The sequence below is a fragment of the Carcharhinus amblyrhynchos genome, chromosome 14 (assembly GCF_965287045.1).
Source record: "Carcharhinus amblyrhynchos chromosome 14, sCarAmb.v2.hapA, whole genome shotgun sequence".
Classification (NCBI taxonomy): domain Eukaryota; kingdom Metazoa; phylum Chordata; class Chondrichthyes; order Carcharhiniformes; family Carcharhinidae; genus Carcharhinus; species Carcharhinus amblyrhynchos.
In genome coordinates this window covers 35,169,486-35,196,375 of record NC_137337.1, presented here as the reverse complement: position 1 = coordinate 35,196,375, position 26,890 = coordinate 35,169,486, and the positions used below count along the sequence as shown (strand labels likewise).

Sequence of the window (26,890 nt, the reverse complement as noted above, 5' to 3'; positions counted from 1 at the left end):
TTCAGTAGCTTTCACACCTTTGTTGTAATGAGGCGACCAGAACTGCGCACAGTACTCCAAGTGGGGTCTGACACGGGTCTTTATAAAGCTGCAGCATTATCTCCTGACTCCTAAACTCAATCCCTCGCTTGATGAAGGCCAGTACACCATTCGCCTTCTTGACCACATCCTCCACCTGCAAGGCAGATTTAAGAGTCCTATGGACCCGGACCCGGACCCCAAGGTCCTTCTGATCCTCTACACTGCTAAGAGTGTTACCCTTGATATTATACTCCTTCATCCCATTGGACCTGCCAAAATGGACACTACACATTTATCCGTGTTGAAGTCCATCTGCCACTTCTCCACCCAGTCTTGCATCCTATCTATGTCGTGCTGCAACGTCTGACATCCCTCCAGACTATGCACACCACCACCAACCTTTGTGTCGTCGGCAAACTTACCAACCCATCCCTCCACTTCCTCATCCGGGTCATTTATGAAAATGACAAACAGCAAGGGTCCCAGAACAGATCCCTGGGGCACTCCACTGGTGACTGACCTCCATGCAGAAAAAGACCCATCCACAACCACTCTGCCTTCTGCAGGCAAGCCAGTTCTGGATCCACAAGGCAACAGCCCCTTGGATCCCATGCCCCCCTCACCTTTTCAAGAAGTCTTGCATGGGGGGCCTTATTGAATGCAAGTCATGGTTAGGCCACTCCCCTTGTTTTTACACCAGAAAGGCATGTATAATGTTGCAACGCATGCATTCGTTCGTTAAATATTAGCTATTGCCGATCTACCATCATGCCTTCTAATGAATTTCCCCAATCTATCTAAGCCAACTCCTGCATCATATTTTTGTAGTTTCCTTTGTTTAACTTTAGGGTGGAAAGTATAGAAGTCTGATCTGAAGCTAGGGTCCTAATGAAGAATTCTATCATGTTAAGGTAATTGTTCGCTAAAGGATGCCACACAACAGAATTATTAACAAACTCCTTCTCATTGCACAATACCAAATCAGGGGCGGTGTGTTCCCAAACTATCCCATACAGACTTCAGAAATTCATCGGCCACAGTACTGCTGCTAATATGATTTGCCCAATCTATATGTAGATTAAAGGCACCCATAATTAGATGGATTGGCCATGCTAAACTGCCCCTTAGTGTCCTAAAATGCGTAGGTTAGGTAGTTAGGTGAGTTAGCTATAGTAAATACATGTCGTTATGGGGATAGGGGAGGGGAGATTGGATATGGGTAAGATGCTCTTCAGAGAGTCGGTACAAATCAATGGGCTGAATGGCCACTTTCTGCACCATAAGGATTCTATGATTAATGTAGCACTCTTATTACACCTCAAATTTCCTGTTTAATGCTATCCCTGCCTTTCCACCACTGTTTGGAGGCCAATGGACAACTGCCACTAATGTTTTCCGCCCCTTGTTACTTCTTAGGTCCACCCAGACAATCTACATCTAGATTTTCTGAGTTAATTTCCTCTCTCACACTCTTTCATGGATTTCATCCTTAACTAAGAACTGCACTCCACATCCTTTCCCTTTTGTCTGTCCTTCCTAAATATTGAATACTCTTGAATATGCAGTTCTTAGCCTTGGTTACCCTGCAGCCATGTCTCTGTATTTGCAATCATATTGTAATTTGCGTTGTTAGTTCATCTATCTTACTGCAGACTCTCCATGCCTTCAGATGCAGTGTTTTTTAACATTTTTACTATTTTGTGTACTATGACCTTATTTGCTGTTAGCCCTTGTTTCCTCTGCCTTTCAGTTTCAATTTCTACTTTTTGTCTTTTGTTTCTACCTTTTTGTTTCCCTTTGTCTTCCCATTCGTCTGCCATTCTGCCTGGCCCCCCCCCCGCCCCCAACACACACACACACACACACACACACACACACACAGTTGTACAACCAGCTTTCGGGCTTTGCCCCTTCATCAAGCAAATGGAGTGTTCTAGCCTCAGACAGTTTACAGATGTAAACTGTTTACAGATCTACCAATTTATTAGACCATCTTAGTAAGTACATACAGAATGTTATATAAAAACCTCTGCAGAAGGCCATGTGCTTTTTTTCTGCTTATTCCTTGAATCAGGGTTTAGACTGACAATGGAGCTTAATACCAAATTTAGTTTTTAAAATGAGTATAGTAGAAGTTTTACATTTTGCACTTGCTGGCGCAACGGAGTTATTGGGATTCTGTTTGGGAAGGAAACCAGAACAATGCAAATCAAACTATAATGTAATACTTTGGGCAGAAATGCTCTTCTGGTTTCACTTGGCAATATTTCATGTGGAAGTATTTTGCAAGCTGTTTCCTTAATTTCAAGACTTGACATTAACTTTAGTGATACTTTTATCATAAATAATCCAAAAGTTTTTAAATGCCAAATTTAATAAATATGTGATCATGCTAAATTTGTACAGCAAGATTTTCTCTTTTAGGGTTGGGAAAAGAGGATGACAATTGAACCTGAATTATGCAGGGAAGACTAGGAAAGAGATCAAATGAGACTAGAATGGGAATTAATGTAAAAGAAAAGTCAAATTTCCACTGTATGTAAATATAAGCAGATAAGAGGTGAGCAGCAGCCTTTTGGGGGCAAAGGTGGTTAAAGATGCTTACAGTCACAGGGCACAACTGGAATGCTTTGAGTACAATACTGTGTATCAATGTTTACTAAGGAAATACATGCTGATAGAGATAATAGATGAGGTGAAAATTGGTAGGCAGAATATACTGGAAAATCTGGCTATGCTTAGATTGGATAGAGTCCGGATGGTTTACATCTTGGGTTCATGAAGGAAGTGGGCATGGAGATGATGGAGATTTCATAAACTTCTAATCTTCCCTGGCTGCCAGGGAGGTGCCACAGTTTTGGAGGGTGACAAATGCAATATTTAAAGGATGAAAGAACTTTCCTAGTAGCTATAAGCCAGTCAGTTTAACATCAGTGGTGAGTAAGGTTTTAGAAATAATCAGAGGGGGAAAAAATAGCAAGTTTGGACAGAGTTGAATTGATCGAAAGCCAGAAGTTTTTGAAGAGATTATGCTTGATTAATTTAATTGAATTTTTGAAGCAATTTAGAAGATTGAAGGGAATGCAGCGGATGTTGTCTGTGGTTTTTGAAGTGTTGATGAAGTGTCATATACAAGGCTGGTTAACAATATTAAGGTTCATGAAATAAGTGGGTCGGTGTTAGCTTTGGCTGGGGGTGGGGGCAGCAGAAATTGATAGAGGACACAAACAGCAAGTTGTAGTAAATGGTTGTTTATCAGACTGGAGGATTGTAATCAGTGGTGCTTCCCAAGAGTCAATGCTCAGACCACTGCTTTTATGACTTGGGTAATAGAATAAAGAGTAAAATTTCAAGATTTGCTGATGGTACTAAAACCTCCTGGCAAGCAGTAAGGGTATTAACATTGACTGCAACTAGACATAATAGACTGGCAAAATGGGCAGACAAATAGCAGAGGATTTAATACAGAGGATTGACTGTGTGGACTTTGCACAATCTTCCCCTGTCTGCATGAGTTTCCCCCAGGTGCTCCGGTTTCCTCCTACAGATGTGCAGGTTAGGTGGATTGGCTATGGGGAATGTGTGGAGTTACAGGGATAGGGTAAGGGCCTGCGTAAGACACTCTGTCAGAGAGTCAAGTCTAACTTGATGGACCGAAAGGCCTCATCCTGCACTTGTAGGGATTGTGTGAAGTGATGCATGTTGGCAGAGAGGTTAGGGAAAGCACTATTTACTTAATGATACACTGTGTAGGAACACAAGTACTTTAAGGTTCATGTGCATATATTTAAAAATACCAAAGTTCTTTGAAATGGTGAAAGTGCTGATGACCTAAGTAACAAAGGGTGGAAAAAGAAGCCCAGGATCGTAGTTCACATTTGTTTACATACAGAATTCTTATTTGTTCGTGTTTACTCAGTGCTGAAATATACTGTTTATTTATTATATATGGTGGGAATGCAGGGTCACCTACTTTATTCTGCCAGTGTGACATAGATCCATAGTTTGGGCAAAACAATTTTTGTGAAGAAATGATAAGCATAAAGTCCAGTATTAATTTTGCACTAATTTTAAGTGTTATCACCACTAAGGAATCATTTTTACCTTTGGGGATGAAGAAATCAATATTTTATGATTGGATTTTTTTCATAATTTAATCCACAATTAGTTTTTTGACTTTATTGGGGAAGAGGGATGACGCTGCATTCACATTTGATTATGGGCAGATTGAGGAAGCTGGTTGTTCATGATTCATTGCTTGTACGATAAATGGTGGAGGGATAGTGACGCCTGTAGGGTAAAAATATGCATTGCAGATGTGGCACTGCTAATTAAAATACATAAATGGACCAACTTAACATATTAAAAATAATTACAATTAAAAATTGGTGTGACAAATGCCATTCTAATTTTTAAAACACTGATGATGGCAGTGACATATTCAATATTGTGCATGCAGATGTATAAAAACAGAAAAAACTTTAGTTATGTAGCACCTTTCTTAACCACCGAACATTGCAAAGTGCTTTTATAACCAATGAATTCCTTTTGAAGTTTCCCACATTACACTATTGTATTGTAGGAAATACAACAAACTCTGATGATGATCAGGTGAATGTCATTGACTGAAAATAGTGCCAACCTTGTTAAAGGCTGCAAACAAGTTGTGAAGAATGAAGGGGAATAGTTTCCCATGGTTGCAGTCACCTAAGATGTCATTTCATAGCACTGAATTAAGACAAATATATACAAATGGTACTGTAGTGTAATATTTCACTTTTTCTTTTTACAGGAGATGACTTTTCCATTATACAGCAAGAAATTTTTATGGTAAAGGAATGTAAGCATGCCAACATTGTGGCGTACTTTGGAAGTTATCTAAGGTGAAAATGAGAAAATTACAATTCAAATTTTAAAAGTTTTGTTACATATGTTTTACATAACCAAGTAAAATTATTGCAAGTTTTTAGTACTCTGCATATTTCTTCAACAGAAAATTTCCATTTAGTGTTAATATACTAGATGAGAATAATTTAATTGAACATAATACTCTCCAAATGAATATACTTCATCTAGCTGAACTTATCAACTTTAAAGTGGAATTGATTGGTATTTCACTGTTCCTAAGCCTTGTATGCAGTCTACCAGATATGTACGTATTCCTTTGTTGGGTATGGACTCCAAGTAGATTATTGGAACAGATAAAGTCATTATTTTTATCTGATCCATAATGGTTTGTAAATGTTTTTATTTTTCATGGAAGGATGAGGATTCTGTGGTATTCTTTTCAAATTATCTGGTAGACTTGACCCTAATGTGTAGGCCATTGAGAAATAGACTTAAAATTGTTGTTTCATTTGCAAAGTTTTTTTTCTACTGACTAATGCTGAATTAGTAAAAAAAAGCGCACAGTGATGCATGAAGTAGCATTGAGCAAAATCACCAAAATGCCACATTAACCATGATAATATTTATAAAATTCAGATCATAAATTCCCTAGATTTGAATTGCAGCCCTAAATTTAGAGGCATAGAAACTTGGAATTGACTAGCAAAATCATCAACATAACCAAAATGTATATTATTATTCATATATAATCTTTTTACTTTTCTCCTGTCCTCTGTCAAGAATTTAGCAGTGGGAATGACATCATTACATGCTGTAGATTGGTTCTTGCTTGTGTTGTATCTTACACAAAAGTTAATATTTAAAATAGTTGGTAATTATATGGAAAAACACTTCTTAATGCAACTTTTTGACTTTGATTAAATGCGATAGTGATAGCTAAAATTTGCAGATTTTGTCTGTACTTGTACTATAGTAAGAGGCTTTACCTTTATCTTTGATGTTTTGACTCACATTTTTGCATTATAATTAAACAATGCATCGTAAGGGAGAACTTGCACAGCACCTTGGCTGCAACTTTTATAAATAAGAGCACAGTTATATTAGATTCATAATCTAATTAAAGGACCCTAAAATTAGTTTTTGAGATTACTTAAGCCTATAATAGGGACTCCTAAACTTTTGAACAATAACTTCACCCCCATTATATTTAGTTTTTTAAAAATTCCAAATAACTACAAGTAGACTGTAATAGCAGTGTATTCTCAGAAATTGATTTTTTTTTTAAAAAAGAATGAATCGCAGGAAGGAAATTTTCTTCAGAATATTTGTTTAGACCTTGAGAATCCCTGACCAAATACTTCTAATTCACCACAGGTGGGAAAATGGCATGTTTTGTAGACAGTCAGTAAAGTTGTGTTTACAACTGAAACATTTAAACATTTGGAGGGTATGTTGTTATGGAAATTTTGCAAAGGTAGTATCATTTTGAGGAAAACACATGGAAATTGACAGCCATGTTTAAAAAGAATCCCAAATCAATCCATTGAGAAATGTGCAAAGGTAAAATTTTCCATTATGGAGTTCACACTCTTAAGAAAAGAGGCATACCATGCATGCCTAAGTCTTATGAGCTCCAGTGAATGTTTTCAACAATCAAGTGCTTAATTGGTATTGTTAAAATCATCTAGGCCCAATAGGTTTAGAGCAGCTGGTCCACGTCATTTATATGATAACCTCACATATGCAGAATTATATTTGAATTTGATGAAATGTTTCTCAATTACTTTGGTCATAGGGTGGGATTTTGCAAGCAATCCACTGCAGAGTGTTTCACAGAGGGGTCTGCCCTTGGCTGGTGGTGGGATCTTCTGGTTTTTTCGTTGTTAACAGGGTTTTCCATTGAATGCACCCCACGCCACCAGGAAGCCGGCTGCAGGGGGCTGCTGTTAGCAAGATTAGAAGATTCTGCCACCATGAATGGCTGGAAAATAAACATTAGGGATGGTGTGTACATTTTAGGTTCTGTAGGGATAGTAATTTCTGCACTCATTTAAATAAGGCAAGATGCCTGGTAAACTGCAGATTTAATTTAGAAAGTACTGTTGAACTTATGTACATTTTATACCGTTCTCTGCTAGATTGTGTTTAACTGCAAAATCTTTCTCCCAAACCCCATGAGTCAAGGTTGCCGGAAGATGTTACTTTTCCTGTTTGATTTTTGTAATTCTGGAAGAGAAAATTCAGTTAAAAACAAAAGGAAGGGAATGGTTCTTCCTTAGATTTTCTTTTAGTTAAATTAATGGCACCCTTTCAAGAAAAATATATTTGCCCAACCATGCTGCAGATTTTTAATAACATGGTACACTGAAACCCTTGATTGAAGGGACAGGGCAGATATGAGTCTTAGTAAATTTTGTTTAGACACAAATACACTCCAACTGTGGTATAGAATTCTAAGAGGGGGCAAAAATCATTCTCATTATTTGCCTGAAGCTTACGGAAAAGAAGTTCACAACTGAATCCTGCACAGTCAGCAATTGTCACCTTTTTGGGTGCACACCGAGCAGGCGAACAGTAAATGAAACAACTTTTGCCAGTCACACCACGTATGTTCAAAATGTGGTTTACCAAAAATAATTAAATCAAACCTCAAGTGTCTTTTTCCTTTCAATTGTGAAGTCAAGAGATGGGGCAACAAAGGTTACCAGAAAAAGATCCAAGAATACTATGTTTGTTGTGTTAATGGCGCATGTTGTTGTACAGTTTTATTACACAAATATTGCCAGTTGTTTCTATGTAAATAAGGGTGATCTATTGAAAAGTTAAATACTTCAGGCTCAATTATGCTTGCGTATTTGACTGTTAATGTATGGAATAATCTTTGAGCAACCCTACCCTTTCAGAAGAATTTGCTATTCTTTGAAAAATCCTATAATGGTTTGCTGGACTTGCTTCAAATGTAGAATACCTCAAAAATTGAATAAACCGTAAAAAATCATAATTAAACATTGGTCAAAATGATCATCTGGCTTCAGCATTCTGTTCAGGATTTGCAACAATCTTGTGTGACTTCTGCTCTATTTCCTGTGAGGTGGGTGTGGTTGAGCTATGTTTATGCTTGCCTAAGTTGCAAATTTTTTAAAAAGACTTTTGATCTTTTTTCTGGTTAATTTCAATAGTGGGGCATTGATTGAGAGGAGGAGCTGAAGAATTAGATTTCCAATTTATTTAAGCTTGAAGGACATTTTCTGGAAGAGTGCATTTTTGCCTGGTAAAAGTAGGATTAGGCTTGGTTCTATCACCAATGCTCCATTAGAAAGACCTACATCCACCATCATAACACTTGTTACAATCCCATTGGTGTTATAACTGGGAGGGAAGATTCCAGAATGGAACCCTGGCTATTTAAAAATAAACATGGAAGAATTGTGACAGGTCCACTAATTAGTTTTAACGATAAGTTAGGAAAAGAATTGGATGATACAATACTACTTTATTTTCCTCTTTAACAAATGCACACAAATTTTAAGATTAATACTAATTGCAGACCATATCTTAAAGTAACAAGTAACACAACGTCCCTTTTACTAGAAATCCCACCATCCCAGCCATAGACTGTTTGCCCTCCTGCCAGCTTGGAAGTGCTGCAGATGCATTTGAGCCCGTGTGACCTGGGGAACAGCTTCTTCCCCAGAGGAGCTGCTCGGCTGAACTCCATCCTTTAAAATATTCCCCAGCAATAAGTATTGTGCAATATGCATGCATACGGTTAATGACTATTGGCACTATTTTATAACGACTACTTGCATTTGCTTTTTTGTTTCTATCTTGGGGTCCTGCAAACTCATTCTTCGTTGTATTTGTGCACTATACAGTGACAAAATTGAATTGAATTAACCCCATAAGATGGCTATGGACTTTTCACTCTGAACTCCAAGTTAGTGTCTGTGGATCTCTCCCAAAATCTCCCTGGATGATTGTCCCATGAGAGCTTCCAAGCTCCAGTCTGAAAACACTAAAATCTTCTTTGACAATAAAGCTTTCCATCTGGGGTGGCTCGGTGGCACAGTAGTTAACATTGCTGCCTCTCAGCGTCAGGGGTCCAGGTTCAGCTCCAGCCTTGGGTGACTGTCTGTCTGTGTGGAGTTTGCTTATTCTCGCCATGTGTGTGTGGATTTCATGAGAACATAAGAACATAAGAAATAGGAGCAGGAGTAGGCCATCCAGCCCTTCGAGCCTGCCCCGCCATTCAATAAGATCATGGCTGATCTGTCGCTGCTCAGTTCCACTTTCCCGCCCTCTCCCCATAACCCTTAATCCCCTCTCCTATCAAAAACCCATCAACCCGCGTCTTAAAAATATTTAGCGAGGCAGCCTCCACCACTTCAACGGGCAGAGAATTCCAGAGATTCACCACCCTTTGAGTGAAGAAGTTCCTCCTCAACTCCGTTCTAAACTGCCCCCCTTTTATCTTGAGGCTGTGCCCCCTAGTCCTATTGTCTTTTTTGAGCGGGAAGAGTCTTTCCACCTCTATCCTATCCATCCCATTCATCATCTTATACATCTCAATGAGATCTCCTCTCATTCTTCTAAACTCTAACGAGTACAAGCCCAGTTTATTCAGCCTCTCCTCATAGCTCAACCCCCTCAACTCCGGTATCAGCCTAGTAAACCTCCTCTGCACTCCCTCCAAGGCCAAAATATCTTTGCGCAGGTGCGGCGCCCAAAAATGCACACAGTACTCCAGTTGCGGCCTCACCAATGCCCTATACAGCTGCAGCAAGACCTCCCTACTTCTATATTCAATCCCCTTCGCTATGAAGGCCAGCATCCCATTCGCCTTCCTGACCACCTGCTGCACCTGCAGGCTGGGTTTTTGCGACTCATGCACAAGGACCCCGAGGTCCCTCTGCACCGTCGCCTGCTGCAGTTTTTCGCCTCGTAAGTAATAGTCCTTCCTACCATTTTTCCTACCAAAGTGGACCACCTCACACTTGCCAACATTAAATTCCATTTGCCATTTCCTGGCCCATTCGCCCAGCCTATCTAGATCCTTCTGCAGACTCTCAATACCCTCCGCACAATTTGCCGTTCCCCAATCTTGGTGTCATCAGCAAATTTCGACACTCTACACTCGGTTCCCTCCTCCAGATCATCTATATAAATGGTAAAAAGCTGAGGCCCCAACACCGACCCCTGGGGCACTCCACTAGTCACCATCCGCCAATCCGAATAGCACCCGTTGACCCCCACTCTCTGCCTCCTATTTGACAACCAATCCTCTATCCACGCTAACACCCTACCCCCAACTCCATGTCCCTCGACCTTCTGCAATAACCTCTTGTGAGGCACTTTGTCAAACGCCTTCTGAAAATCTAGAAAGACCACATCCACCGGCTCTCCTCTATCCACCGCCCTAGACACATCCTCATAGAACTCCAGTAAATTTGTCAGACACGACTTCCCTTTAATGAAACCGTGCTGCGTCTGCTCTATCAAGCAATTCCCTTCAAGATGCTTTGCAATTTCCTCCTTAATGACAGATTCTAACATTTTACCTACCACAGACGTTAAACTAACCGGCCTATAGTTCCCCGCCTTTTGCCTGGCACCCTTCTTAAACAACGGCGTAACATTAGCCGTTTTCCAATCATCCGGCACTTCCCCGGAATCCAGCGATGTTTGGAAAATAACCACCAAGGCATCCACTATCACCTCCGCCATTTCTTTCATAACCCTCGGATGCATTCCATCCGGTCCTGGGGACTTGTCCACAATCAGCCCCTCCAGTCTGTCGAGCACCGCCTTTCTAGTAACAGTAATGTCATTAAGACCCTCCAGTCCTACCACCTTTCCATCGCTAACACCCGGCAAATTATTCACGTCCTCCTCCGTGAAGACAGAAACAAAAAAGTTATTCAATACCTTAGCCATATCCCCATCCCCTACCACTAGGTCCCCTTTCTCATCCTCTAAAGGACCAACATTCACCCTAGCCAGCCTCTTCCTTTTTATATATTTATAAAAACTCTTGCTATCCTTTTTTATATTAAGCGCTAGCCCAGCTTCATAGTTTCTCCTACCCTTCCTTATCAACTTCTTTGTCAATCTTTGTTGACATTTAAACCTCTCCCAATCCTCTTCTCGCCCACTACTCTTAGCTACTCTAAATTCCTCCGCTTTTAGTTTAACACTTTCCTTCATCTCCTTCATTATCCACGGCTTATTACCTCTCCTCCTATTATCCTTTTTGACCATCGGAATAAATTTCCGTTGAGCACCAAGAAAGATCTCCTTAAAGATCCTCCACTGCTCCTCAACAGACCCTCCCTCCAACGCGCTCTCCCAGTCCACATTCGCCAATTCTTCTCTCATCCTACTGTATTTCCCTCTATTCAAACAAAGGACGCGTGTCCAGGAACCTACTTTCTCCTCCTCCATCTGCACCAGAAACTCCACCATACAATGATCACTCTCCCCAAGAGGATCCTTCACCACAAGGTCCCTAATTCTACCCGCTTCATTACACAGCACCAGATCCAAGATAGCTCGCTCCCTCGTCGGCTCCAACACACACTGTTCGAGGAAACTATCCCGGCAGCATTCCAAGAACTCTTCCTCGAGCCCCCCACGTCCAACATGGGTCGACCAATCAATATGCAGATTGAAATCCCCCATAACTACGGCCGTCCCATTCCTGCACGCCGCACTTATTTGCGCATTAACAGCCCGCCCCATCTCCAGATCATTATTCGGGGGCCTATAGACGACACCCACCAGCGTCTTCCTCCCTTTGTTCCTAATCTCCACCCACAACGATTCCACCCTCTGCTCCTTGGCTCCAATATCATCCCTTGCTACCACCGTGATGCTATCCTTAATCAGTAGAGCTACGCCCCCCCCTTTTCCCTCCTGCCTATCCTTCCTAAACACTTGATAGCCCTGTACATTCAGCTCCCAGTCCTTGTCACCCTGCAGCCACGTCTCTGTAATGGCCACCAGATCGTATCCATTTGTGTCGATCTGCGCCATCAGCTCATCCACTTTATTCCAAATGCTTCGTGCATTCAGATAAAGTGCTTTCATCCCAGCCTTCACCTGGACCCTATTTGCCGCAACGCCACCAACTATACTCACGCCCCCTACTCCCTCTATTATTGGGACATCCTCGGCCTCTTCCCTTACATGTACACTCTCCTTAACTTTAGACCTCGTAAGGTCACCTACCCTCACACCCTCCCCCCCCCTAATTAGTTTAAAGCCCTGTCTACAGTCCTCTTTACTCGATTCGCCAGCACTCTGGTCCCAGCACGGTTCAGACCAACCCCATCCCTCCCGAACAGGTCCCACCTACCCCAATACTGGTGCCAATGTCCCATAAATTCAAACCCATTCCTCCCACACCAATCCCTGAGCCACCCATTCACTTCCTTAATCCTGTCAACCCTACGCCCATCTGCACACGGTTCAGGCAGTAGCCCAGAGATAACCACCTTGTCGGTTCTACTTTTTAATTCCATTCCCAGCTTTTCATACTCCCTCCCCAGATCCTCAGTCTGCATTTTGCTTACGTCGTCGGCACCCACATGTACCACAACGACCGGATTCTCACCCTCCCACTCCAGGTTCCTCTGTAGCCCAGCTGCGACATCCCGTACCCGAGCACCAGGCAGACAACACACCCTTCTGTGCACTTTGTCATTGTGACAAAGGACAGTGTCAATACCCTTCACCCCACTATCCCCAATAACTACTACGTTCCTTTTCCCTTTCTCTTTGCCTATGTCCTGCTGCAGCACTGTACCGTGTGCAGCTTGCTCACCAACCTCACCTGCCTCGTTCTCGTCCAACTTGGAAGCAAGAACCTCAAACCTGTTATGCAGATTAAGAGGCTGAGGCCTCCGCTCCTCACCCCCCTTCCTCTTCCCAGTAGCCCCCTCTTGTCCCTGACCCTTAGAGTTAGCCAGTCTAGGGGGGGTGGATGTCACTTGCACCCCATTGACAATGGCACCCTCTCTCCCCTTGATGAGCCTCAGTGTCTGTAGCTCAGAGGCCAGCTCATTTACCCTGAGCTGGAGCTCCTCCAGCAACCTGCACTTACTGCAGACATGGTCACTGGGATGAACCCTAGGGTCCACCAGTTCCCACATCATACAGAAACCACACATCACATGTCCCTCCATTATTTACTGTAGTAGTTTTGAAAAAAATTTTTTTTTTGTTTTTTTTTGTTTTTCAAACGAACTCACCTGGCCTTTTTTCCTCCAAGCCCTTTTTGATATTAAGCCCAAGTAGCTCACTCTGCTTCCCTCTCACTCCGCTGCCCGCTCAGACGCTGCCCGCTGTCTACACCAGGCCTCCTTTTAAACCTGGCGCTGATTTAAATCTGATGGCCCACAACTGCCTGTTAACCACTCCCTCAGAATTCTTAAAGCAGTAAATACAATAAATAAATGCTTTAAACAGTTCTACAAAGAACAAAGTGCTTTAAACTTATTTTAAACTGGTTTTTAACAGGTAAATTCTTAGCTCTCTCTCTGCTCCTTCACTCGTCTGCTCCAGCAAACAATGGAAGGCTTCACCTCTGTGTGCCCCTGTTTCCTCCCGCACTCTAGTGCTAGTTAGATTAAATTGCCCCTTAGTGTTAGAGAGACTAACAGGATAAACACGTGGTTACGGGAATTCAGCCTGGGTGAAATTGTTGTTGGTGCAGGCTGAATGGCTGCAGGGATTCTATGATGACTGATCAGTGGTTTGCATTCCAAAATCCAATCCAGAATTTTTTAAACGTAGCTTCTGCTCCACTTTTAACAATGAATTCAGTATCTGGGTTTTACCACTTCCCCTTCAGGATTTCTTCGTTTTGATTGTTGTACAAACTGTTCACAATTGCCTTAACTCTCGACTCCCAGACTCTGTTCAGATGACATCAAATGTTTGATTTACCTCTGAAGTCTGTTTTCACACTAAGTCTGGTTATTGCAACTGGCTCTTTAACTCAGAACACGTTTTGTTTACTTTTCCCATTGAGTTCTCCTAAGCAATACCTTTAGTTTCAGTTCTCTTAACTTCAGTTTTTAAATAATCTTTATGCCCCAATTTCCTTGTCTGGTTCTTTGGGAAACTTACCTCTTTTCAGCTCCCTTATATTGTCCAGTCTTCTGAGTTGAGAAATGTTTAATTCCCACAGGCTGCATAGTGGTACACTGGTTAGCACTGCTGCCTCAGCGTCAAGAACCCAAGTTTGATTTCAGCCTTGGATGACTGCCTGTATGGAGTTTGCACATTCTTGCCATGTCTTTGTGTGTTTTCCCCTGTGTGCTTTGGCTTCTTCCCACAGTCTAAAGATGTGTAGGTTAGATGGATTAGCCGTGGTAAATGTGTAGGGTTCCGGGGATGGCGCCTGGGTAAGATGCTTTTTCATATATTCCATGCAGACTTGATGGGCTGCATGCCTCCCTGCTCTGTAGGGATTCTGATTTCCTAGTGTCCTGATTCTGACTGCAAACAAATTTGGCTAAACTAAAAACAAAAACCCTGCTACCTTCAGAGGCTTCCAGTTGCCAAGCAACCACTGTTAGTTTATTTACTCTTCACAATGTAATCCTCTTTAAGAACAATAGAAACACTGAAATTAAAAGCAACCCCACACATTCAAACACCATTGTCCAACGTGAATCTAAATAAAGGTTTTTTCCTTCCTTCGGACCTTTGGACAAGTAAACTGGAAAGAGGTGTTCTTGGGGGGAAAAGTACTGAAGGAAGGTGGTGGATTTCCAAGGAATGTTTGTCTGGAGCTCTGCACGACAACATTCCATTGAGACAGGGAGGTTTTGGTAGGTCGCGGGAACCATGGTGCATGAAGGTTGTGATGAACCTAGTCAGGAAGAAAAAAAAGGCGTACAGAAGGTTCAGAGAGCACGGGGATGTTAGGGATCTAGAGGACTATATGAGTTGTAGGAAGGAGCTTAAGAAGGAAATTAGGAGAGCCAGAAGTGGTCATGAGAAGGCCTTGGCAGATCAGATTAAGGAGAACCCATGGCAGAGGTGCTTAATGAGTACTTTGCCTCTGTATTCATGGTGAAAAATGACCTGGGAGGTTGTACTGCAGGTTTGCAGTGGACTGAAGAGATTGAGTATGTGGATGTTAAGAAAGAGGATGTGATGGAACGTTTAAATTCTATCAAGATAGTTAAGTTTGCCGGGACCGGATGGGATGTACCCCAGGTTACTGTGGGAGGTGAGGGAAGAGATTGCAGAGCCCCTGGCGATGATCTTTGCGTTGTCGATGGAGACGGGAGGGGTTCCGGAGGATTGCGGATGTGGTTTCTATTTTCAAGAAAGGGAACAGGGATAGCCTGGGAAATTACCGACTGGTGAGTCTGACCTCAGTGGTTGGTAAGTTAATGGAGGGGATACTGAGGGACAGGATTTATGAACGTTTAGAGAAGTTTAGTATGGTCAGAAATAGTCAGCATGACTTTGTTAAGGGCAGGTTATGCCTTACAAGCCTAGTTGAGTTCTTTGAAAATGTGACTGAACACATTGATGAAGGAAGAGCAGTGAACGTGGTTTACGTGGACTTCAGCAAGGCATTTGATAAGGTCCCCCATGCAAGACTTGCAAAGGTGAGAGGGCATGGGATCCAAGGGGCTGTTGTCTTGTGGATTCAGAACTGGCTTGCTTGCAGAAGGCAGAGAGTGGTTGTGGATGGGTCTTTTTCTGCATGGCGGTCAGTCACCAGTGGAGTGCCCCAGGGATCTGTTCTAGGACCTTTGCTGTTTTGTCATTTTCATAAATGATCTGGATGAGGAAGTGGAGGGATGGGCAGTAAGTTTGCTGATGACACAAAGGTTGGTGGTGTTGTGGATAGTCTGGAGGGATGTCAGTAGTTGCAGCGAGAGTTAGATAGGATGTAAGACTGGGCGGAGAAGTGGCAGATGAACTTCAATGCGGATAAATGTGTAGTGGTCCATTTTGGCAGGTCCAGTGGGATAAAGGAGCACAATATTATGAGTAGGACTCTTAGCAGTGTTGAGGAGCAGAAGGACCTTGTGGTCTGGGTCCATAAGACTCTTAAATCGGCCTCGCAGGTGGAGGATGTGGTCAAGAAGGCATATGGTGTGCTAGCCTTCATTAATTGAGGGATTGAGCTTAGGAGTTGGGAGGTAATGCTGCAACTTTATAAGGCCCATGTCAGACCCCACTTGGAGTACTGTGTGCAGTTCTGGTCGCCTCACTACAAGAAGGATATGGAAGCTATTGAGAGGGTGCAGAATAGATTTACAAGGATGTTGCCTGGATTGGGAGGCTTGCCTTATGAGGATAGGCTGAGGGAGCTGGGTCTTTTCTCCCTGGAGAGACGAAGGTTGAGAGGCGACCTGATAGAGGTTTATAAGATGTTGAGAGGTATAGGTAAGGTGGATTCTTGGAGGCTATTTCCCAGGGCTGAAATGATCACTACAAGAGGGCACAGGTTAAAGTGCTGGGAAGCAGGTACAGAGGAGATATCAGGGGTAAGTTTTTCACTCAGATGGTGGTGAGTGGGTGGAATCGGCTGCCGTAGGTGGTGGTAGAGGCGAACTCGCTGGGGTCTTTTAAAAGACTTCTGGATGAGTACATGGGATTTAATGGGATTGAGAGCTATAGATAGGCCTGGTAGGTACGGATATGATTGGCGCAACTTGTAGGCCGAAGGGCCTGCTTGTGCTGTAGTGTTCTATGTTCCACAGAAGCATTAAATTAAACCCACTTAAAACCATAGCTTTAGAAATGTTTACCAATCCAAATACAAATTCCATAAAACTACCTTTGTTTTTCTAGCACACTTTATTATCTGTGTCTGCCTCTGCATAAGCATTCATCTACTAAAACTCTCATGCATGCCTTTGTAACCTCTGGATTTGTATTCCAATATTTTCCTGTCTGGTATTTCATCCTGCACCCTCTAAACTTGAGATTTAAAACTCTGATCATATCCTAACTCGCACCACGTCCTGTTCACTCATCACTCCTATACTTACTGACGTATGTTGCCCCTAGTCTGGCAACATCTTGATTTTAAAATTCTTGTTCTTATCTTTAAATCCCTCGATGATCCCACAGCTCTCTAACTGCAACCTCCTTCAGCCATCCATGTTTATGCATTATCTGTAGCCATTTGTGTTTATGCATTATCTGTAAGCTCCCCTAAAAGCCACACAACATCATTGCTATTCTGTCACTGGATCAAAATCCTGGAACTCATTAACAGTGTTAGGGGATATCTCCATTGGATGGACTTGCAGCAATAAAGAAGATGGCTCATCACCTTTGGTAATCTATATCCCTTTTTATAAGAAGTACTGTTGAATTTTGTTTGAAGCAGTCCATGTCCAAATGCAACAAGACCGGGATAATTAGCGGTAGACAGAGGGGAACCGGTGGATGTGGTGTTTCTCGATTTTCAAAAGGCGTTTGATAAGGTGCCTCTCAAAAGGTTGCTTCAGAAGGTTAGGGTGCATGAAGTTGGGGGTAAGGTGTTAGTGTGGATAGAGGATTGGTTGTCTAATAAGAGGCAGAGAGTTGGTATCAATGGGTGCTATTCTGATTGGCGGTTGGTGACTAGTGGAGTGCCGCAGGGATCGGTGCTGGGGCCTCAGCTATTTACCATTTCTATAGATGATCTGGAGGAGGGGGCTGAGTGTAGGGTGACGAAATTTGCTGATGACACAAAGATGAGTGGAAAAGCAAATTGTGCGGAGGGTGTGGAAAGTCTGCAGAGGGATCTGGATTGGCTGAGCGAGTGGGCGAGGACCTGGCAGATGGAGTACAATGTTAGCAAGTGTGAGGTTATCCACTTTCGCAGAAATAATAGGAGGGATTACTATTTAAAGGGCGAAAAGTTGCAGCATGCTACGGTGCAGAGGGACTTGGGGGTCCTTGTGCATGAGTTGCAAAAACCCAGTCTGCAGGTGCAGCAGGTGATCAAAAAGGCAAATGGAATGCTGGCCTTCATAGCGAGGGGGATAGAATGTAAACACAGGGAGGTCTTGCTGCAACTGTACAGGGCACTAGTGAGGCCGCAGCTGGAGTACTGTATGCAGTTTTGGTTGCCGCGCTTGCGCAAGGATATTTTGGCCTTGGAGGGAGTGCAGAGAAGGTTCGCTAGGCTGATACCAGAGATGAGGGGGTTGGACTATGAAGAGAGACTGAATAGACTGGGTCTGTACTTGTTGGAGTTTAGAAGGATGAGGGGGGATCTTAGAGACGTATAAGATAATGAAAGGGATGGATAGGGTAGAGGTAGAGATATTCTTCCCACTCAAAGGATAGCAGGACTAAAAGGCACAGCCTCAAGATAAGGGGGGTGCAGTTTAGAATGGAGTTGAGGAGGAACTTCTTCACTCAAAGGGTGGTGAATCTCTGGAATTCTCTGCCCGTTGAAGTGGTGGAAGCTACCTCGCTGAATATATTTAAGTCACGGATAGATAGGTTTTTGACAGACAAGGGAATTAAGTGTTATGGGGAGAAAGCGGGAAAGTGGAACTGATCCACTTCAGATCAGCCATGATCTTATTGAATGGCGGGGCAGGCTCGAAGGGCTGGATGGCCTACTCCTGCTCCTATTTCTTACGTTCTTAAAGTATCCAGGTTTGAATAACCTATTTCTGCTCTTTCTTCTTATGTAGCCACGAGGTAGGCAAAATTTTTAAAATGCTGTGCAAAGACCACAGTAAGATGATAGAATCCTTGCTGTACAAAAGCTTCAAAAAGTAGTTTTTCTTAGTGTAATTTATGGCGTGAGGTGTATTTGAGGTTTACCTTATTAAAATGATTTACTTAATTGTCATCCACACTCCGTGGGCTCGGCAAGTGTGGATTTTTGTAACCAATGTCTTATTTTTTGTTTTGGAAAATTTTTTTGCATGAGTTGATTTTCTTTAAATATTATTATAGATTGTTATGGGTTGTCTAGATTTTTTTCCCACTTGTTTGATTAAGATAACATTAAATGAATTTTTTTATATATGCACCAATGATTTAGGATTTTCTTTCCTGTTCTCTATCAATTAGTACTGCCATATTGTGAACAAAAATAATTTCCACTTTCTGTTGCGCATCTTGAGCTTTAAACGCTTTCTAAAAGCTATTTTGCTTTTTTTAGCCGTGAGAAATTATGGATCTGTATGGAATACTGTGGAGGTGGATCACTGCAGGATATGTACCATGGTATGTTGCTTGAATTCTCGCCATTGTTTGTCCACGTCCTTTCTCCCATTATTGGACCAATTACCTTTTGAGTCAGTTGGGCTCTCTCTCCCAATCTGGTCACCCTCCTTCCAGGTGCCCTTGAGCCATTTACCTAGGGTTCACTGGCTGCTGTTTCTTTCATTCCTCTGCCATTTCCAACTCACTAACCTAATAAATGTTGAGGTTTAACATTGGGTATGCCTCAGGCTTCATCATTCAGGTACATAGATTACTCCCTCAAAAGTCAAAATTTCTATTCTGCTGTTCTTCAAGCATTAAACTGATGTCTGGTTGGGTACTTAACATTGATGTTGAAGAAGCACTGATGGAGTTTTTTCAAGTGCCGAGTAAATACAAGCATGTGCTTTTAATGCCACTGAATTTCACGCAGAAATTTTCCTTGGATACTTAATGCTTTATTTTCTATTCTTTTAGCTGGTTTTGAGTAACAAATGCTGCAGTATGCCCACAGAATAGAAAAAGCATTTTCATATATCTTTTACTTTAAGCCGATTATCACTAGATAAAGCCTGTGCGGCAACATCAGGGGTCTTCACGGCACATAATAAACATTCACTCGGCGCCATCGCCAACCTTCCCATCTGAAATCATTGAATCCTTACAGAGCAGAAGGAGGCCATTTGGCCCATCGAGCCTGCACCCAGGTCCTATCCCCAAACCCCACGTATTTATCCTGCTAATTGTTCTGATGCCAAGGGTCATTGTAGCATGGCTAATCCCACTAACTTGCATGTCTTTGGAGTGTGGAAGAAAACCAATGCAGACATGGGGAGGAAGTGCAAATTCCACACAGTTACCTGGTCCCTAGTGCTGTGACACCAACCTTGATTAAATTGGATTTCTCCACAACATGCAAATGCATTCATATTTGCCTGATAAGAGTAGGGAGGGTCCACTTGCAATGGGAGTGTAGAAAGATCAGCCCATACTTAACATGCTCTTAGATGCATGGACGGTCCCCTCTCTTTCAATGAAAGCATATGTACTTTAGTGACTAATTTAGGAATGGTGCATTGGCTTCTCATTTTAATTCAATATTACCTTTCTTCTAATATCCCATCTGCTACCTGGTGGATTTTGTCTATTTTAGTTATTACATGATTTACATGTTTGTGTACTTTTAATCTCATTACATAGGCTATATATGAATTTTTCAATGAAAATTGCACTGCAATTCAGCCTCTGGGCTGAGAACATGATTCTTGAACAAATTACCATCATTATTATTGTGGATCAACTATTTCACGTGTATGTGGTGGGGGGAATGATCTGAAAGGCACTGGCTAAAAGGGCAGTGAAAGCAGCTTCAATTGGAACTCAAAGGGGAATTGGACAAATATTCAAAAAAAGATCTTTTTTTCTAAGTTATAGGGAAAAGCAAAGAAGGGCTGGGGCAAGGTAGAAGTGAAACTAACTGCATATCCTCTGCTCGTTTGTTGTCAGTTTAGCACTTTTGTCTCCCACTTTGTCTCGGAGTATCTGTTTTTCATGCAGTTGTGTTCATATTCTCACCCAGTCATTCCCATTTTTTCCTTATTTTGTGTGCCCCATCTCTTATTCTGTATTCCCTGGTGATGTGTTTTCCCCTTTACTGGTACCAAGCCCCCTCTTTCCGTCTGTCCTTCTTTCCCTTCACCCCAACCACTCATCCTCACTGTCCAATCATTTTCTTTCGCTTGTTTGTTGTCTAGTTCCCTTTCTACAATAATAGACTGGCACAAATTTGATTTGATCTGGCTTGAATGTACTTTAAAAGGACTTTATCATATTCCGTTTTGTTCATGTCTGTAGAAGTAGACTCATTAATAATATGTTAAATGTTCTGTTTTTACAGTAACCGGACCCCTGTCAGAACTGCAGATAGCCTATGTTTGCAGAGAAACCTTACAGGTAGGATCATGGTGTCTCTTGTATTTTGAACATTAAGTTTCCTTGCCAGCAGCCAGAACAATGCATTGTAGTGATATTAAACTGATGTTAGTACTCATTTCAAAAAAGGACAAAACTGACCAGAGCAGTTGCAGACCATTAATCCCAATGTCATTCATTAATATTACTTCGTAAATAATTGTAAACAAAGGAATTAATTATTTGGAGCAAATATCAGTGGTCTGGCCCTCACTTATAAACATAATGGAAAATCATTTTCCTCTCCCAAGTTGGCAATAACAGCAAGGATTCGGGTTTGTTAGCTGCACTTGCGCAAGGATATTTTGGCCTTGGAGTGAGTGCAGAGGAGGTTCACTATGCTGATACCTGAGTTGAGGGGCTTGAGCTATGAAGAGAGACTGAATAGACTGGGCTTGTACTCGTTAGAGCATAGAAGGACGAGGGGGGATCTTATTGAGACGTATAAGATGGTGAAAGGGATGGATAGGGTAGAGGTGGAGAGGTTCTTCCTGCTCAGAAAGGACAGCAGGACTAGAGGGCAGAGCCTCAAGGTAAGGGGGATGGGGGGGGTGCAGTTTAGAACAGAGTTGAGGAGGAACTTCTTCACTCAAAGGATGGTGAATCTCTGGAATTCTCTGCCCGTTGAAGTGGTGGAGGCTACCTCGCTAAATATATTTAAGATGCGGGTAGATAGGTTTTTGGTAGGCGAGGGGATTAAGGGTTATGGGGAGAAAGCAGGAAGGTGGAACTGAGCCACTTCAGATCAGCCATGATCTTATTGAATGGCGGGGCAGGCTCGAAGGGCTAGATGGCCTACTCCTGCTCCTATTTCTTATGTTTTTATGTTGTCTGGATTATCAATCCATGTTGAAATTAATTTCCCTCCAATTTCCAGTATTCACTTCAAGGTGAGGCATTGGAAACTCTGATCAGTCCAAAATGTTTACACTAGATGAGATGCTGATACTGATCCCAAAAAAAGGGCGGCACGGTAGCACAGTGGTTAGCACTGCTGCTTCACAGCTCCAGGGTCTTGGGTTTGATTCCCGGCTCGGGACACTGTCTGTGTGGAGTTTGCATGTTTTCCTCGTGTCTGCATGGGTTTCCTCCGGGTACTCCGGTTTCCTCCCACAGTCCAAAGATGTGCGGGTTAGGTTGATTGGCCATGCTAACACATTGCCCCTTCTGTCCAGGGATGCAGAGGTTAGAGGGATTAGTGGGTACAATATGTAGGGATATTGGGGTAGGGCCTGGGTGGGATTGTGTTCGGTGCAGACTCGATGGGCCAAAGGGCCTCTTTCTGCACTGTAGGGTTCCATGATTCTATCTATGATACTTAAGAGAGGGCAGCAATCAGGACAGTTTGAGAAAAGGAGTGATTGGGTTGTGAGCTAATGAAGTTTTTTGGATTATAAAGGCTGTAGCAGGGTACTCGTTTTGTTCTGATCCCCATGGGAAAACTATAAATGAAAATAACCAAATATGATGAATGTCGATTACCCCCAAATGAAGAAATTTCCAACAAGATTCCAGTCTGTGACTTTAAATTACAACCAACAGAAATCAAGCACGAGTAAAAGGCAAATGTTTCTTAAAAAGGTAAATGTTATTTTAAATAGTTGCTCCCATCAAGACACGTTTTGCATGACCGCAAGCACCACACCACTCCCACACAAATGTCTGTCTTTCCAATTTGACCTCTGGTCCTCATTTTAAAGCTCTCGTCACATTCACCAGTAATTCTTTTTCCATCCAAAATCCCCAGCTACTGTTGACACAGGCAAGGCACGTGCTCGAATCCTCTGTCAGTTGAGGTCACGTCAGACCAAATGATGTAGTTTTCTAGAATTCCTTTTTGGCCAGCCTATCAATAATACCAGTCCACAATCTTATCCTCTGATACAAACTCTCAGCATGCCTGAGCTATACGGGTCACTTTTGGGATTCCATTGCTTTTGTTTGGTTGTGCATCTCTTTCCCCAACGGGCAGTGGAATTCTATTTTTTTTTTCTTGCTTCCAAACTCACCTGAAGCTTGATAACTTGTGCCCTGCTGCAGCAGTTCTTTTATGTGTGTATCTGTGTGCTGATTGCCTTCTGCCTCACACTGTCCTTTTGTGTCTTCCAGCTGCAAAGCTTCTGGACTTAACTTTCCTTCCTGTTGGCACTGCTTCCAGGGCAAGGGACCTAGATCACACAAGAAATAGGAGCATGGTTAGACCATATGGCCTGTTGAATTCGATGCATTTGGATAATCTTGGGTTTGAACTCCATTTCTCTCCACTTCCTATTTTCCTTCTTTATCTCAGCCTTAAATAAATTCAACAATGAAGCATCCATGAGCCTCTGGGGTAGAGAGTTCCGAAGATTTGCAGTCTTTTGAATGATGTAATTGGTGTCTTATCCTGGGACTGTTTCCCCAATCAGTGGAAACTAGACTACCAAACCATTGGAAATAATCTCTGGGCATCAATCCTGTCAAGCCCCTTTTAGAATTTTGTAGGTTTTGACGAGCCCTAACTATTTAGCCTCATCATAGGATAGTCTTGTCATCCTAGGGACCAATTTAGTATACCTTTGCTATACCGCCCCATGCAATAGATCCTTTGGTGTGGAGACCAAAATTGCACACACTATTCCAGATATGGGCTCACGAAAACCCTGTACAATAGCAGCAAAGAATTCTTTATTCTTCTACCACAATCCTCTTGCAATACATGCCATTGACCACCTTAACTGCTGCACTTGCATGCTAAGTTTTTGTGTTCTTTATATAAGTACATCCTTGTCTCTTTGAACATCAACACTTAAAAAGTTTTGCACCTTTTAAACAATGTCTGTTTTTCTATTCTTACGACTACTTTATACTGCCGTACATTATGGCATCGTCAGCAAACTTTTATATATTGTTCTCTCTCAACCAACTTTAGTGAGAAGTCTCACAACACCAGGTTAAAGTCCAACAGGCTTATTTGATAGCAAACGCCACAAGATTTTGGAAAACACTGTTCCTTTGTCAGGTGAGTGGAGAGTTCTGTTCAGAGATGGGGCATATAAAGGCACGCACAGTTTACAGAATACTGATTAGAATGAGAGTCTTTACAGCTAATCTGCTATTCAAGTCTTAAAGGTGCAGGCACTGTGAGTGGCGATAGCGTGAAGCGTAGATTAAAGAGATGTGTATTGTCTCCAGACAGGACAGTAAGTGAAATGTTGCAAGTTCAGGCAAGTCATGGGGGTTATAGATAGTGTGACATGAACCCAAGATCCAGGTTGAGGCCGTCCTCATGTGTGCGGAACTTGGCTATCAATTTCTGCTCAACGATTCTGCGCTGTGGTGTGTCGTGAAGGCCAAATGTCCATGACCGCTGAAGTGTTCGCCAACAGGAAGGGAACAGTCTTGCCTGGTGATTATCAAGAGGTTTTCATTCATCTGTTGTCGTAGCATCTGCATGGTCTCTCCAATGTACCATGCTTTGGGACATCCTTTCCTGCAGCATGTTAGGTAGAAACTTGGCCAACGCTCGACAATCACCAGGCAAGACTGTTCCCTTCCGGTTGGCGAACACTTCAGCGGTCATGGGCATTCGGCCTCTGATCTTTGGGTAAACACTCTCCAAGGCAGCCTTCATGATGCATGACAGCGCAGAGTTGCTGAGCAGAAACATTAGCCATGTTCCGCACACATGAGGACAGCCTCAACCGTGATCTTGGGTTCATGTCATACTATCTGTAAGCCCCATGACTTGCCTGAACTTGCAACATCTCTCTCACTGTCCTGTCTGGAGACAATACACATCTCTTTAACCTATGCTTAATGCTATCTCCACTCACATTGTCTGCACCTTTAAGACTTGAATAGCAAATTACAATGTGAGTCTTTGCAGCTAATCAGTATTCTGCAAACTGTGTGTGCCTTTAAATGCCCCGTCTCTGAACAGAACTCTCCACTCACCTGACGAAGGAACAGCATGTTCCGAAAGCTTGTGGCGTTTATTATCAAATAAACCTGTTGGACTTTAACCTGGTGTTGTGGGACTTACTATGTTTACCCCAGTCCAACACCGGCACCTCCACATCTTAACCAAGTTTAAGCAATATAGATTTTAAATAGAAGAAGCCCCAGCACTGGTCCTTGTTGTACTCCACTATTCAATGCCTGCAAACTTGAAAAAGCCCCATACATGCTCACTCTCCACTTTCTATCCATTAACCAATCCTCTATCAACGTTGAAGTATTGTCCCTGACACCATGAACTCCATCTGTCTTTAATGTTTTGTATCTCACCTTATTGAATGTCTTCTGGTACACTACATCTCTTGGTCCCCTTTTATCTACTCCACTAATTGTAGTCTCAAAAAAACTCTAATAAATTTATCAAACAGGATTTCCATTTAGTAAAATCATACAGTGCAGAAGAGTCCCTTTGGCCAATTGAGCCTGTAATGACACATTAGAAACACCTGAACTCCACCTACTTCCAACTAACAGCACTTGGCCCATAGCCTTGAACGTAATGATTTGCCAAGTGCTCATCCAGATACTTTTTTAAAGGATGTGAGACAACCCTGCTTTACCACTCTCCCAGGCAGTGCATTCCAGACTGTCACCACCCTCTGGGTGAAAAGGTTTTTCCTCACATTCTCTCTCTCTCTCTCTCTCTCTCTCTCTCTTCTTCCCCCCCCCCCCCCCCAAGCCTCTTGTCCCTCATCTTGAACCTATTTCTCCTTGTAACTGACACTTCAACTGAGGAGAACAACTGTTCCTTATCCATTCTGTCGTTCGTTCATAATCTTGTACATCTCAGTCAGGTCATCCCTCAGTCTTTTCTGCCCCAATGAAAACAACCAAAGCCAATCCAACCTCTCTTCATAACTTAAAATGTTCCATCCCAGGCAGCATCCTGTTGACTCTCTTCTGCACTCCCTCCCGTGCATCAGTGCATCACATCCTTCTGATAATGTGGCAACCAGAACATCACACAGTATACCATGCCATCCACAAACTTAGTAATCCTACCCCCTGGCCACCCAAGTCATGTTGACTTTTTCCAATGATGCTATACTTTTCTAAATGCATGATTAAAATTTCCTTAAAAGATTCCAGCATTTTCCAACAGCTGACTTTAGAATAACTGGCCTGTAGTTCCATATTTATTTATTTCCTTCCTTCCTTGAAACTTTGAGGGGAGGGTGAATTGGCACTTCTGTAGACCGTGCCAGGTCAGCTTCTCAGCTGAATTTCCACAGTGTGCAATGCAGAGGGCCCAGTCATGAATCTTATTTAAAACCTGTTTGGGGGGAGTACTATTCATGCCGGAGTTTGATTAGTTCTGGAGCTCTGTGCGTAGGCAGTGGCCCCAAACTGTTAAACTCCTGTTTGTTGGCCAGTCCAGGACCCCTGAAGTGCCCTGATGCCCAGGCTCCAACTCCCAGCAAGGGCATCCCCTCCCCCCAGCCCACATCAATCACTGCCCTCCCTCCATCCCAGACTGATGCCAATGCTGAGTGACAGTGGGGCCCCCTATACTGATTGCACCCAGGCCCTATTCACAATAGGTCCTGCCAGTTGGCACTCCTGATGTCTGGGCATGGGCACTTTGCCCCTTGGGTATAGCTAGGAGCATAGACTGGTACTGCCAGGGTGCCCATGGCTGGGAGCACCGCCTCCCTGTTGCCCAATTGCCCCCCTTCATTCCAGCAGAGCCTCCTGCTAGTTCCCTGAATGTGGGGAGCTAGTCTGAACCCCACCAGAATGAAGTATTCCTGACAGGGTGGGAGATTTGATCAGGACCTGAAAGGTCACAATAATGAACTTATCTACATGTTTAAAATAGATTTTAAATTACTTACCTGCCTTCCCGCTGGTTTCTAGCGTG

At 42.7% G+C, this 26,890-nt stretch overlaps 2 protein-coding genes across 3 annotated transcripts in view; one reads left to right on the top strand and one right to left on the bottom strand.

Annotated features, from left to right (window-relative positions):
- Positions 1 to 26,890, top strand: part of map4k5 (mitogen-activated protein kinase kinase kinase kinase 5) — a 157,622-nt gene that overhangs the window by 53,009 nt on the left and 77,723 nt on the right. For both annotated transcript variants that reach the window (XM_080202644.1, XM_080202645.1), the window contains 3 exons: positions 4,814 to 4,904; positions 19,016 to 19,080; positions 20,957 to 21,012. In XM_080202644.1, the coding sequence (XP_080058770.1) occupies positions 4,814 to 4,904; positions 19,016 to 19,080; positions 20,957 to 21,012 (212 nt within the window). The remainder of the gene's footprint in view (positions 1 to 4,813; positions 4,905 to 19,015; positions 19,081 to 20,956; positions 21,013 to 26,890) is intronic.
- Positions 23,099 to 26,890, bottom strand: part of dmac2l (distal membrane arm assembly component 2 like) — a 138,924-nt gene continuing 135,132 nt past the window's right edge. The window contains exon 4 of the mRNA XM_080202651.1: positions 23,099 to 23,198. Within this exon, the coding sequence (XP_080058777.1) occupies positions 23,114 to 23,198 (85 nt within the window). The 3' untranslated portion in view covers positions 23,099 to 23,113. The remainder of the gene's footprint in view (positions 23,199 to 26,890) is intronic.